Source organism: Peromyscus maniculatus, chromosome 9 (assembly GCF_049852395.1).
Source record: "Peromyscus maniculatus bairdii isolate BWxNUB_F1_BW_parent chromosome 9, HU_Pman_BW_mat_3.1, whole genome shotgun sequence".
NCBI classification, from domain to species: domain Eukaryota; kingdom Metazoa; phylum Chordata; class Mammalia; order Rodentia; family Cricetidae; genus Peromyscus; species Peromyscus maniculatus.
Genome location: NC_134860.1, coordinates 59,079,430 through 59,094,604, shown reverse-complemented (window position 1 = coordinate 59,094,604; position 15,175 = coordinate 59,079,430). Strand labels below are relative to the sequence as shown.

The 15,175-nt window shown below is 39.6% G+C and overlaps 1 protein-coding gene across 6 annotated transcripts in view; it reads right to left on the bottom strand.

Annotated features, from left to right (window-relative positions):
- The window catches only part of Sacs (sacsin molecular chaperone), an 88,033-nt gene that overhangs the window by 12,858 nt on the left and 60,000 nt on the right, over positions 1 to 15,175 (bottom strand). For 2 of the 6 annotated variants that reach the window (XM_006986324.4, XM_076545141.1), the window contains 4 exons: positions 11,344 to 11,490; positions 8,305 to 9,802; positions 7,388 to 7,479; positions 3,867 to 3,893 (listed from right to left, as the gene is read on the bottom strand). In XM_006986324.4, the coding sequence (XP_006986386.1) occupies positions 3,867 to 3,893; positions 7,388 to 7,479; positions 8,305 to 9,802; positions 11,344 to 11,490 (1,764 nt within the window). Of the gene's footprint in view, positions 1 to 3,866; positions 3,894 to 7,387; positions 7,480 to 8,304; positions 9,803 to 11,343; positions 11,491 to 15,175 lie in introns of those variants that run through there. The other 4 variants (XM_042284976.2, XM_076545142.1, XM_076545143.1 and 1 more) reach the window with 3 other exon arrangements.

The following is a 15,175-nucleotide window of genomic DNA, read 5'->3' as shown; positions in this document are numbered from 1 at the left end:
CAATTCTACTTTAAATTCTTATGGTCTCACAGTTAAGATGGCACTAGAAAGCTGTTTTAAGAAAACGCAAAAATTCAGTATAACTAAAGTAATTTTAAAATAATGATAGTCTATACAGAAAACAATACTTATAATAACCTCTAAAAGAAGTCATTTTCTCCACAAAGTACTTATTTTAAGTAAATATAAAAATACATAAAATGTGTATTCAAAAGAATCTAGTGTTCTGGAGATGGAATCAACATGAAAACAATGTTCAGCTGTCCACAAGTAAAAATACGAAACAAAATGCTGATAAAATTTACATATTTTTCATTTAATGGGTAAACATTGATAAGCAGACCCAATGCAAATATCTTTGGGGGTTGTGTACTTTTCAGCACCTCACCTGCATGACTGTGTAGGAAGAAGAGAAAGGCTCAAAGTCAGAGCAGAGGCTGCAGTCTCCACTCAGAAGCTAACACTTTCTGAAACACAGATAGCAATGCCCTCATGGACTTTCCTGTGAGTCTCTAATCACATATGCAATTGGGTACCAGCTAATGTCTTAGAGCTCATCTGGAAAGCAATGGGAGGAGCTCTACCCACAGACTGTCCTATACACAGCACAGCTACCTTTGGCCAAGCTTGCTATTTATTAAAGTGTGCTCTCTAGAACCAGGCATTTTGTAGAAATACTTCAAGGCAAACAAACTGAACATGTGGGGTGTTGCTGTAAGGGCAGATATTCCTTCCCACCAAAATGGCTCTATTTCTGAATGCTTGTAAACTAGGAGAGTAATAGAATGTCCCCCTTTTTTTTTGGGGGGGGGCAGTTGCTTATCTTAATAGATTGCCTAGAAATGAACATCCCTTTAAAGTGTATTTTATATGTCAGAGTATTTTTGATATTTAACATCAGTAACAACAAAAATAGACAAGTATGCCTGTAGGTATGTATTTGCCCATACAGGGAAGTAAAAGCATCTCAAAATCAATTATGTGAAAACTAACATTTATCTTTCCCCTATGTGCAAATGACTTCTAGATCCTTATAAGCAATTTTGGGAAACACTGTAACAAGAGGTATATCTCAGGCCCTTGGGGCTTTTGTATATAACTTTTTTTTTTTTTTTTTGAGAATGTCATATGTGAGGTGCTTCAGAGGCCTTCTAATGGAGGGCATGGAGACTGTGTGTGAATATTAAAAGCTGACTGTCTTCAGTACAAAGCAGCTGGAACTCAGGACTTCAGACTGAAGACACTGTGTTCATGTCATTCCCACCCTCCTCTCCCCCCACTCTAATACTTTTTAATCAAGGAAGGGCATCTTTGTTTCAAAGGTTTTACTCTCTACTCCAAAATTACCTCCATGCTATTTTCAAACCACTGACCTAGAAATCCCAGCAAAGACACGCTTTTGAAATTTTAGGAGAGTGATAATACCCACATTCAGAACATTTTCAGTTTCTATGTCATGTGTCAGAATAATTAAAGTAATATTTTAAAAATTAAAATGTCAGCAATACAATCAATGTAGTTTCTTTGAGCTATGGAGTGAATTAAATTTAATTTTATAATAATGTTTCTTAAAGTGCTTACAGACTAGAATTAGCTATAACTGAATATCCAAGTCATAAGTAAAGCAAAGACATAATGTTAAAGATACAAAAATGTTGAAAATTCAAATTCAGAATACCCAGAAAGCAAGATTTTAAATATGTACCATGTATGTTCTATGCAAATTGCCATGTCACATGCATTCTATAGATAATCCTGCCTAATACCCTGGCATAAAATTTGGCAATTTACAAGACATACTTACCTTTAGGAAAAATACTTGATATGAATGTGTAAATAAAATGTCAAGACACACACACCTCACAGATAGCATGCAACTAATGCGTCAGTCATGCTCAACTGGAAAAACAATAGAAGTAAAGGAGAGAGAAAATGCAGACAGGCACAACTCTAAGTGCATTAGTTAATTCAAGCAGAAGTCCCAAGTTCCAGCTACTCTGTAATAAGACAGTTAGCTTTTAAGCCTGAAGAACAAATGTTCACACAGTAATCTCCATGCCCTCCACTAGAAGGCCTCTAAAACACAGCTACTAGGATGAGCAAAACAATTTGTGGGCATTTTAATAAATGACTTCCGGGCTTTGTGGCTTTCATAATTATCAGCAATGTCAAACACATCTAACTATGCTTCTGAAAAACTCTTCCTAGGGACAGCAAACTATTACTAGGTACAGTCAACTTTAACTTAGGAAGTTTGTTTTGCCATAGATGAGTCCATCTCTTAGATACCAGAAACAATATCGTTACAACCGGTCTCTACTCAGAGACTGCACTATTTTTGTTTCCATTTATTTACATGTCTGTTCCTTGCTGATCTGAATAAATGCAACATGGTCTGAAAGCAGAAGTATCAATCAACATAAAACGTCTCTTAACAATGATGATTTAGTTCCAAATGCTTTATGTAAACTCCTCCAGAGGTGCACTCTACTGGACAATACTAAGTCAAGGCACTGGGTACATGGCAGTTATTTTTACTTTTCGGGTACACAGTGGCAATGGCAGCTTTGATAGCTGGTGAGTTCTAATAATGCATCACTGTATGGGAGATTCAAGTCCTCGTAAACAGACAAACAGCAGATGTCCAATTAAATGATACACTCTTTATCAGTCACATCTTTAAGAGAGAAAAAAAGAATGAAGAAAAGACCAATATCGGGAGTTGGGGGAAAGGAAAAGGCAGCCTAGTACCTGCCAGTCAGGACTCCATCAGCACCCAAGTCTAGATGTGGTACTATAGGGCTCTGGGCCTTTCAGAAGCATCTTATCCTAGCTCTAATGGTGCACTGATTCCCAGAACTTACAATCTTCTTGCCTTTGCCTCAGGAGCAGCTGGTATTACAGGCCTCTATTATCAGGCCTGGCTTGCACTTGAAAAGGAGATGCAGCAACAGAGATTCAGTAACCAAAATGGGACAGTCCCCAGGGCAGGCATAATAGGGTAGCTACACAGATGGAGACTTCGCTGCCTCTTCCACTATACTTTCCCAATACAAAGGCTATCGACAGGGCATCAGATACCTTTAATATAAAGTGAAGCCAAATTTAATATTTATAAAAATTGTCACTCATAACAATTTAGTTTCTAAACTAATTATATATGTGTATATATATATATGATTATATGTATGCGTATATATCCTGCTTCAAAGGATATGTATAAAAACAATTTCTATAAATCAAATCTTACATCCTTTAAATTTCCAAGTAAAACATAAACTTGGGAAAATAATACAAAAATAATAACATGGATATTTATTAAAGCAAAACAAAAAGAGTGGGCAACCAATAAAATGACACACCCAGCATTGTAAGATCATCTGACTGTCCCTAATGAAAGCAGACCAGCCACTTTCATGCTCCTTGTAGCTAGACAGGGGCTTCTTATTCCCACCAGTCTGCACACTGAGCTACAATTCAAACAGTTCCCAGAATGTATCCCCTCCTTCATTTCACCTCTGAGCATTTGTGTGTACAACAGAAGTGCATTCATGCCACACTCTCCCATTTAAGCAGTGAAAATACAAATTTCACGTGTGTCTTTCATTTGAGACTAAATATTTATGAAATGATGGTTTTCAAGTCATTTAAACATGTTTTTTTTTATCAATGTTTGCAATAACAAAGGCCTATATTAGTAGTTTCCTCTCTCCTTTAAGTTATTTCCAGCAGAAAAAAGAATGGTTGACATAATTTCTAGCTATTTAGGTTAAAAACAAAACAAAACAACAATACGGATTCAACAAACCAACAAATGACAATAAATCAAGTTTCAAATGAACACAACATTCAGTCAGTGATCCTACCTGAGTATCCCCAGAGAAGCTGCTGTGCTAGAATATAATTAAATCCATTCTTAGAAAGGCCAAAATGTTCAATATTTCACAAGCTCACTACAGAAGTTACTCTACATCTTTAGGCAATGCTGTCTGCAGAATTTCCACATAGCATTATGCAAAAACAAAGCTCTAAACAGTATACACATTTAGAATTCAAGATCTATTCAGATGCAAATTAACCCTAAGCTTTCTAAGAACCAAGACTTGGTTCAGAAAGTAGTGAAGAAGGAGAGTGCATGTTTATAAGCACAAAACACACTGCGTTCACAGCTAGCTGCAAGCTAACCATGGGCTTTTCACAAGCTATCATTGAACAGCCAAAGGGCCTAGAGAAGAACTGAAAAAGGGAGAAATAGAATTTTTATAAGTACTTTAATATCTATATAAAGTAAATTTACACTTAATTCTCGGTTTAGGAGAAGGAAAGGGTGAATTTATCAAACAAATTCTACTGCTTGCTTATGATAACCACCAATAACCACAAAGTCCTAAGAATTGCTCCCATGGACAACTAACCCTTCTATGCCTAAGGCAAGTCATTTATTCCATCAAGTACACCACTGCACCTTTGTGGAATGTTTGTGCATTGGGGTACCTTGGACTCAATTTCAAGGCTAAGACATGGACTGTAAGTCTCATCAAAATAATTACCTCACAAGCAGAATTTGTCAGTCAGGCAATACTAAATGTTAGATTGCTAGAAATAAACACCTAGACATGTCCTCAGACTTTGTTTGTATCTAATGAGGAAGGCAGATTACATAAATGATTACAAGTAACTATACAAATGCAAGTGTGTGGTGCTGTGTTGTACAGTGTTATTGAAACATGCATAGACTGCATGAAACAAGAGATGAATGGGGGGAAAAAATCAAATGCCTGTACCTAATGGAGAAAAATAAATGTTCTTTAAATATGAAAATGATCAGGAAAAAACAAAACCAAGGAAGGATATGGGTAACAGCAATCACTAATTTAGCATTCCTGTGTACCAGGCATCTTTATAATGCCCAAAATAAAATAGAACCAGGTAATAAAGAAGCCTCATGGACAATGCCAAAGACTGGTTTTTGTTTTTGTTTAATTAGAAAAACAAGAAGCCTTTAAAAAATTTTTGATAGAAGGTGGAAAGATAATGTTTTAGAAAAGTAAGTTCTCATAATGCTGTATAACTAGAGAAGTAAGAAAGACTGCGAGAGATACCAAGGTTCTGCCTGCATTTCAGGGAGAGATGCAGTGGCCTGGATACAGGTGAAAGCAGGCTTAGAACACTCTTCCTAGCGCACGGTCCTTTTCCCCAACAAGTAATTATGGGTGTGGTAGGCCCAAACATCTCCACAAGTCTTCTGTCAAATATAGCTGTCTGTATGCCAGAGGCTAGCAATTAAAAGCTCAACATTTTCTGAAGATTTGTATATTGTACATACGAGGTCATCTTTTCAATAAATAGTGTACATTGTGATAAAGTTGTGTCAAAGTCATCATTGAAAACATGCTGCCCCTGAAACATGAAGGCTTAGTCTTTGCCCTGTGTGTGCCACACAGAATTAAAACACCCTCCCTGATTTGCCACCCAAGTCAGCAGGCCCAGTCCATTCTCAGCAGTACCCACTGCATGAATGGCAGTGTTGATTCACATCCAGATCCTCTGCAGCTGTGGTTTTTTTTTTTTTTTTTATCTATTAACTAATTTCATTTGGGACAATGCTTGGTATACACAGGAAACTGAAACATTTAAGGACAACTCTTGAGTTACTAATTGTAACAGAGCATGTAAACTCATCTCATAAAAAATATCTTGAAAATTAAGAAACATGTAAATAGGATCCTAGTTCTACTCCATTAGGAATTTGTCTACTCAATTACTTTTTTGCTAGTTTTTTTTTTTTTAATCTAAAACCCATTTACTGGCAGAATTTTCTAACTATTCACTTCTCACCTAATTTCTGATAATCATCCATTTACTCATGTAATTTAAACCTCAAATAATCTAATTTACAAATAAAAATGAAAAAGAACAAAACTAGAACTATGGCTCCAACTCTGCATTCCAAGTTATCTAAATAAAGCCTTTCATTTCCTCGAGCTTTTCGAGTGGAGATGATGACAGAGGCTCTGCTACCTTAAGGGTTGTGGAGAGCAAACAAGAGGAGATACTCATCATAGACGATGCCTCTTTCCTAGGGAAGGGAGGAGGAACTAAGACAAGGCCTTGGACTTGAAGCCCACTACCAAACTCACCATGATAGCATCCAAAGCCAGACAGAGCTCCAAGACCATTCCCCCATGCTACTACCTACAGACCTCTCCAGGGCCTGCAGAATCACATACTGTGTGGCTCAAGGGATGCCTCCAGGACTCCTCTCCCATACTTGGGCAATAAAGAGAAGGCAAAGACTCCATCCACTAGGAAGCATTCTAGGAAGGCTAGGCCAGAACTTCACTCTGGAGTTCAGTGCTGGGTCTGCAATAGTAAGACTCAGCCCCAGGCAGAAAACAGATGTCTCAGAGAGCCTTCCAAACACTGGGCAGAGATCTGTACAACAGCAGGACAGACTAACATTCCAGCATGCTCCACTGCCAGCCTTACAGCAGGACTTCTTCCCCAGCTATCTTTTATTTGTCCATTAATATCTAGCTCATGAGTATCTCCCAAGCTTTCTCCGTGGTTACCAGATGCTGGGAGAGTGGGGGATGGGATGTGTGGGATAGATAGAGGTTGGTCAATTAGTACTGTTACAGGTCAGATTAAGAAGTTCTGGGTACTACTGCATAGTAGGGTAATGAAAGATAATAATAATATATTGTATGCTTCAAAAAACCAGATGATTCTCCATCAAGAAATGGATAGAGGGGTTAGAGATTTAGCTCAGTGGTAGGGTGCTTGCCTAGCAAGTCCAAGGCCCTGGGCCCTGGGTTCAGTCCTCAGCTCCAGGAAGGGCAGGGAGGGGGGCAGGGAGAAATGGATAGAAGGAAGGGAAGGAATCCATGTTTAAATAGCTCAAAAGCAATTCTTTTCAAATGCCCACCACCAGAGCCACAGCATGAGGTTCTCAATGACACTAGAATAGCTCCTAACACATCTTTTTTTTTTTTTAATTTTGGTTTTTCAGAGACAGGGTTTCAGCTTTGCGCCTTTCCTGGAACTCACTCTGTAGCCCAGGCTGGCCTGGAACTCACAGAGATCCGCCTGGCTCTGCCTCCTGAGTGCTGGGATTAAAGGCGTGCGCCACCTCCGCCGGAGTTTTTTTTTTTTTTTTTGAGCTGAGGCTCGAACCCAGGGCCTTACGCTTGCTAGGCAAGCACTCTACCACTGAGCTAAACCTCAACCCTCCTGACACATCTTCAACTGAACAATTCTCCTTGGTTGAGTCATATGAACTCAGATTATATGTCTAAAATGGATGTTCTTAGAAGAAATCTTATAGAAACCATTTATAGTTTTATAAAGAGGGTTGTTTAAGAAAAGCACTCAATGGCTAAAATACCTCGGGTCTGGGCAGCTTCTTTTAAAGCAGCTAGAAGGTGAGGCTTCAAGTTCTCCAAAATAAGTCTTGCTTCAAGACCTGGGAAAAGGGACCTAGAACGTGAGAGGTGCACAGCAGTTACAATTCTAATAATTCTAAGGTTAAGAAAGTCCACCATATACTTTCAAGCCAATAAAATATGCTATTTCATTTTACATGAATTACAGTATACACATCCAACTACAACATTATCTAGGCTTTGCTTTAAAATATGAGGATATCATACACCATGTCAATTTAAAAACAGTCTAAATACCTAACAGTAAAATGAATTTTATTCCATAAAATGTCAATATATAGCCTCAGCTATAAAAACTCAGTTGCTAAAGCCAAGTAGGATGATGTACATCTGAAAGCCCAGCATTTGGGAGGCAGAAGCAAGAAAACTGCTTTCCAGGCTTGTCTGGGCTACACAACCACATCCTGTCTAAAAAATACAGAGAAACAGTTATTTCATATATTATCTTAATTAAAATTTCATCACAATAATTCTACTGACTCATCTTACCTCTACTAGTAACATACAGTAATTGTTTTCAGTTTTGTGACTGAGAAAGAGCTACTAGAATAACTGTTTGTTAGACAAGCTATTACTATGTTGTCTTGGGACTCCCAGGTTCAAGTGGTCCTCCTCAGGCTCCTAAACAGCTGGGACTATAGACACAAGGCAATACACCCAGCTTTTATGCATTCTTTTAATTGACAAATGCCAGAATGCCTTTTCCTTTTAAAATATAACATTTATCTTTTAACATCTCATGAAAAGCCCTCCTAATCACACAAGCCAGATACCTGATGAACCTGGCAGTCAAGGACTCTGTGGATGGGACAATCCCCACTCCCTCCATCAACCAGTGTCTGAGCCATGCTGTATCTACCTTGGGAACTCTTCTGAGGTGATGTAAACAACATCTTGATCAGAGACAGACGAGGAGAAGGGGACAAAAGCCCCACTTTGTAAAGGCAGCAGCTCCAGCCCAAGCAGCTCGCTGTAGGCTTGATCAGAAAGCACGAATTCTAGAAGATGAAGCTTCTCTTCAGCACTGCCCAGGTGTGCACACTTCCTCAGAACCTGCCGCACCCATGCAGGTGTCACCTTCCTCACAGGAGTCGCACTGGAGGTAGCAGAGGCTGCACTGAGCTGAACAGCAGCAGCCAGGTTCCCTGGTACCTTGGCAATCTGCTTCCCTGAGCTCTGGAGGTAGTTGAGCACAGATTGTGTATATTCTAAACTTTCATCAAGTTCTGAGAAGTACACCTGCTCCAGCTTTACCCACTCACCACTAATTGAGTAAATCACAGCATGCTGCAACAGTTCACTAAACAGAGGCCCCAACACCGGCTGCCAGTGTGCCTTGACTTTGCTGGCCTCAGGCCAAAGTTTGTAGATGGCATCAACCGACAAGGGGAAATCAGAACTCTTCTCTGTCTCCAGGCGTTTTATTGCATCTAGGATCAGAGTAGCATAAGCTTTGGGAACAACATTCACAATAAGGAACTCATTCCACAAGGCTGCGGGGTCTCTCCATTGGTCCAGTTCTCTCCATTTTATGCTCCTGCGGTTGTCAGTCAGGCCAAAGAAGCCACTGATATGGACTGGAAGCCCTGTTCTGCTTTCCTCACCAGGAGGCAAAGGAAGAAAACAAAATGCTTTTCCTGAGAAATCAGATATTGCTCCATTTTCTTCATCATCCCTGCCTGATAAAGACATCGCTAGTCCAATGATTGGCACAAATTTCAATTCATCAGCCAAAGAATCCAGTTTACTGCTCATGCCTCGCCCACCCACACTGTTACACACCAACCAAGACGTCTTCTGGGCATCCTTTGTACTCTCATCCTCTAGGACTATGTTTATATGATATGTTACACAGGTGACACTGTTGCTCGGGATCTTTTTACAATAGTTGCCTATGGCCGTTCCCAGAATCTTGATCGAATTTGGCCGTTCGTGTTTCAGGGCCTTATTCTCACTAGCAGTCACTCTAAATACCAGTTTTTCTGTCCCATCAGCCTCTCGGACATGTAAAGATACAGCCTGCACACTCTTCAGGAAGAGCAGCACTGTGTCTGCATCTGCCCTGAAAGAGTCAAACAACTCCAGAACCTTCTGCTTAGTGTAGAGATTGCTGCTGAGCTGAGAAGGCTGTAAGCGAAGAGGGAAACGGAAAAACGTCCCTGGAAAGCTGCCATTTGTAAACGTTTCCTTGGTGCTTCCAAAAACGCCAATGAAGGGTGCAAACTGATCTGGAAGCTCACTCATTTCTTTGCTGTCCTCTTTGAGATTCCAACACTGGCCTGATTCATGGGGGCCAAAAAGTGTTTGATGAGGATCTAGCATTCCTATCTGGTCACCACTAAAGATACAAGGAACATCTGTAAAAACAAAAACCAAGACATAACCAACTCAGAAATCCAATGAACAATTATAATTATAGCCACGATAAAATGTTAACTACCATCAAAATATTACATAAGAAATAGTATGACATAAAATTCTTCAAAAACAAGTGACTTAATACTTTGCAAGTGAGGCACAATGGTTTCTGGTTTGAGCCCATCTAGTAAGAGCCAGTTATAGAAACTTGCATGATTTCTGTGAAAATCTGTGCTGTATCTGTAAATACTCATCAAGTGGAAGGTATAAACACTATTTAGATCTTTATACTCAGTGCTCACTGCCACATAAGCCCAGTTAGAAAGAAGAGTTGCAATTTATGTTCAAAATTAAAGATTCTACTACCGACTAGACAATGCAGCTTGCTCCACTGCCACATAGCTCAGCAAGCACAGACCCCAGAGTGAGTGAGAAATGAACTTTCCTGGGGAAGGACTCACAAGGTATACAGCTACAGTTCTTAAAACCCACATCCTATCACATGGCCTCTAGACTGATGTCAACTGCTTCTTCTGTTCCTTAACTAAAGACAGTGAGATTTCAACACTGACAGAACTAGAAGTGTCAGATTTATTATTCGGAAGAAACTTTTATCCATGATACTACTTAAAGGACTTCCTATGGGTAATTCTGATGTGTTTGTCTCCCATGCAGACTTTAGCCCCTAAACTTCATGTTCAATGTAGCTCCAGTGAAGTCTGTCACCTCTTTAATATCTGTGGTTGTCAAATGCAATTTCAATTGGGCCTATCACCAACTCCCAAATTCTTATGTATCTTAAGTAGCAAATGTATGTTATATCCATTAAATCCATCAACAGTACAATCTAGGATCTGTTAGTCACTAGTCCCTTTACACGATGCCACATATCCATACTGAAATCAGATCAGAGAGACTCTTTTTTTTTTTGGTTTTTTCGAGACAGGGTTTCTCTGTGTAGCTTTGCGCCTTTCCTGGAACTCACTTGGTAGCCCAGGCTGGCCTTGAACTCACAGAGATCCGCCTGCCTCTGCCTCGCGAGTGCTGGGATTAAAGGCGTGCGCCACCAACGCCCGGCTCAGAGAGACTCTTGATAGTGTAAAAGCATGACCTATGGTTTTCTCAAATCTTCAGATTGCAAAAGAGCCTTCCAGCAAATGGTCCACATCAATGTGCTCACCGACAACTAGAGACAAAATAACACTGAGGTGCACACACAGGACAATTACTGCTCTAAATTCCTGCATAATAGTCTACACTTGTGCAATCCTCAACTGTGCTTCAACATTTATAAATCATCACTTGGAGCTCTGAAGGTGAACTTCCAAAAGGTGAACACATAAATACAACATTAAGATTTGTGTAGGGGGCTGGGGAATAAAAAATAAAATAAGAAAAGATTTATGTGCAACATCTACATTTTAGTCTATAACAATATAATTTTAGTATGTAGTACATTCAGGTAATACAGCAGATTTACTAAAATGTATCTATAGTTTGGCTGAGTTTATTTCCCACTTGCCCACAGCCAATACTGCACCTGTTATATGGTAGACAGAATTAAACCCAATTCCAAATCTTCCAACCTTCAAAGGATCATCTTTTTTCCTGCTTCTTGCTATTTCTTGAATGCCATGCCAATCCTCTGGGGTGAAAACCGCATTGTTGTACACATAGAGAGCTGACCCTGGGTATTGAAATGCACAGGCAGATACTCAGCAAGAAGTATGGTCAGCTCTGTTTTAAGAGCATCATCCATACCAAAACAAAAAACACAACAAAACAAAAAACACAACAAAATAAATAACAACAAAAACTTATTTGAATGGAAAATAGAGACAAGTGAGTACAGTGACTAAATTTTGCATTATTATTCCAATTGTTTTCACAATAAAAATAAAAACAAACTTGGTAAAAGCTAACAACCAGAGAAATATATTGTTTGTCAAAAATCCTGAAAGAAGAAATTAAGAGAATTACAGAACTTAAATACCAAAAAATACAGATCAAACAAGGATATTATCACAGGGTACCACACTCTGTTTAAACTCTTCTAAATAGCATATTTGAATTATTCTTTGTAGAGGGAATTTCTTGACAATGTGTGCAGGGTACATCAGATTGAGAATTGTTATGTGCTGTTTGAGCTCCCCAAGAAGCTGGCTCTGGGATCAGTGCTGGCCCCTTCCATTTTAGACCCAACAATGCTTGTGTCAGGGCCTCTTGTGAGGATGGTCTGAGGCCCCCTAACTCTCTGACAGGGTGGGATAAGAACAGCAAAACAGTAAAAATGCTGTGTCCTGGAGAAGAGCTGGAAGGCACATGTTTCTAACCAATGCTACTGCTGTTTATCCCTTATATAAAAAAGGTTTGAAGTGGGAAAGAGAAGCCAGTTCCACTGTGAAAAGCTCATCCATGGAGAGAGCGTTCAGTGGGGAATTCCAGTCTGACTGTCTCAACTTCCCTAGTCATTTTCTGTTGGATGTTGTGTCCAGTTTTGATGATGTCAGCTCCAGCAGTTGCTATTTGTTCTTTTACTTGGACACCCATCCTGAGGGGAGACTGCTCTGCCTGGGACTCTCTGTTGGGAACTCCAGCTGGCTGCCCTAAATCCTTCCTCAGTGGATTTCTGCTGGATATTTTCAGTAAGCGACCTGGTGTTTTGCTGTCTGTCTGTCTATCTATCTATCGTCATTTATTCTTTTACTTTTTTATATACACTGAATAAATTCATCCATTTAAAATTGAAAGTATGGCAAGCATAGATCATGTTCTAAGACATATTGAACAATGTACTAAGGAAATCTACAACCAAAAGAGATTTTGTCACTGTATTTTTCATAAAGTAGAAATTAATCCCTTACTAATGTTAATAAGCATCTTGTAAATCTTTGGGTTGTATGTTTTTTATTTTGCTTTACTTGATTTCTATTCATGGCACTTATGGTGTAATTTAATGAGTGATGAATGTGGTAAATATTTAAATAAATTATTTGGAATTATAATACTATCTCCAAAGTGGTTTATTTAACAATATATTGTATGTACAATTCTGAGTAAATACTTCGTCACTCTCTTTTGAGCCCCGTTTTCAGAAATCCTAACATTCTCTAAAAAGAGGCAACTATATCAACTCATTATTCTTTAAATATGATCAATGTTTTCCTTTGAAAAGTTGCTTAGGAATAATAGACACAATTAAGCACAGACTCTATACGTACCCTTGGACCTGTGAAACTTCCATGCTAATGAACTATATGGAGATTCCCAGTACCCAAAGAACATCTCCTTATGCTTCTTTAAATATGGGATGTTGGCCTGGTCTTTTTTTTTTCTTAATTAGTGCAACTGCTATATTTATAGTAGTCAAAGTCAGAACATGAAATTGGTCAAGGCTCAAAAGGCTATTCTGAAAAGGACAAGCTCAGGAGTCAAGGGAGTCTGGTGTCATCAGATTCACTGTTACCAATTACAGGCACAGGCTCAGCATCTTCATCTATCCTGAGATAAGAGCTTTATCTCCCCACAGAGGAGTGCTTACGATGATCCACTGTGGTATTAATAAAGGCTCACCACAGCACACACCATAGAGAAGAGCCCTTAAATTATTAGCTATTTCTATTATGACACAGTAAGTCTTCTATATCATATCAATCTTTATGTTATATCATATGTATATGCAAAAATAGCAATGTGACTTGTTACTATCTAACAGTTAACCACAGCTCATTTAAAATGGCATATGCTAAATACTGTATGGTTCTGCCTGCTCCCTCTTCACTAAAATACCAGACATAGAAGGAAAGATCACAGAACAGGCCCAGGATGACCTTCTTGCCAGAATCTAGAAAGAACTATATAACTTTGAGATCTATAGAAGGGAATTAAGAAGTTCTCAGTTACCAGTACTCCCTCCTAGAATCAACAGGAAAGATAAGAGCTCCTCAGCTAGGGCGGGACTTCCTGACCACCTCCCCTCTCTATCCTGGAACACCATCAGGTTGAGCTTGCCCATGCAGTCATGGCTATTGTCAGTTCATATATGAATGCCTGTTGTGTCCAAAAACACTGTTTTACTGTCTCTGGTTCTTACAATTTTCCTACCTCCATAGGAGGCACGGCTTTAGAAAAGCAATGGAGGAACCAGACTTGTTAAAACAAACAGGCCATTTTCTTCAAAGGAAGATGATGACTGATGCCTGGTCACTTGGAAAGCTGGACTGGATGCTGTTCTATGGAGCCAGTCTTCCTGAGTCCCCCAGATCCTGAGCACTGTTCAGGCCCTTATCCTGAGCTTAGTCTCTCAGTGAGTAGAACACATCCTTAAGAACGAGGTTCCATGTACTCTGTGTCCTCCACCAACAGAGTCTATCCTTATGCTTATTACAAATGCTTCCTCCTTAGGCCCTTGGCCTGAGCTCTATCAGTCAACAGACCTTTCTTATTCTACAGGTCACAGGTGCTTTGCTACTTTGCTAGGAGTGTCTATGTAGCTATATCTAAAGCTTTGTTGTGATCACTGTCACGTGGAAACTTTTTCCCCAAAGTTTTACTGTTTAAGAGAAATAAAGCCTAAAGTCAGACTCTGGAAGTTCTGACCCATTGCTTAGGAAGGTGGTGTTGGCTCAAGTTTCATTCTCTACTTTGGGTGGATCATTTCCCTCCCAGCCATGACACTTACAAGGTCCCCAACTCCACCTACTCTTCTGAGATGACCCCTGAGCAATGGAAGGAAGATGTGACTGTTTAAATCTTTTGGTGGTGGCTGTGGTGGTGGAGTGTTGAAACAGTAAGTAAAGCTCTAAGCTCTGACTGACCTGGAACTCACTAGACAGATCATGTTGGCCTTGAACTTGAGTTGGGACTAAAAGTGTACATCACTACACCCAGCTATTTTAATAATTTTTTAATGAAGAAGGAAAGCAAAAAAAACTTAAGACACGTGGCAGAATTTTGAAGCAAAATGCCTCTAGGATCTCTACATTCTCACCGGCATAGTACCCCAGGACAGTGAAAATAGAATGCCCCTGGCATACGCATAACCACCTTCACATCTAGGACCCTGTTCTCTCCTCAGAATAACTAGAAGAAAAACTGCCCTTTCTGTCACTAGTTTGTGGGCAGGGTGGACATGGAGATCATGCCCAGTGTGCCACTGCCTGTGCACCGTGCAATGAAGAGGGCTGTGTAGGACCAGGACTTGGCCTGCAGCCCCCTGAATGCAAATTGAACACCAATCTAGGAGGCTACATTAAATAATAAAATTAGAACCAAGAAACTCCAAGTTAATCCTCTCGCCACTGATTGACCAGCCTCTAGAGGACTGCACTAGTCAGCAAGGTGGCAGGACTCAGAACCAGGGTGCAAGCCTC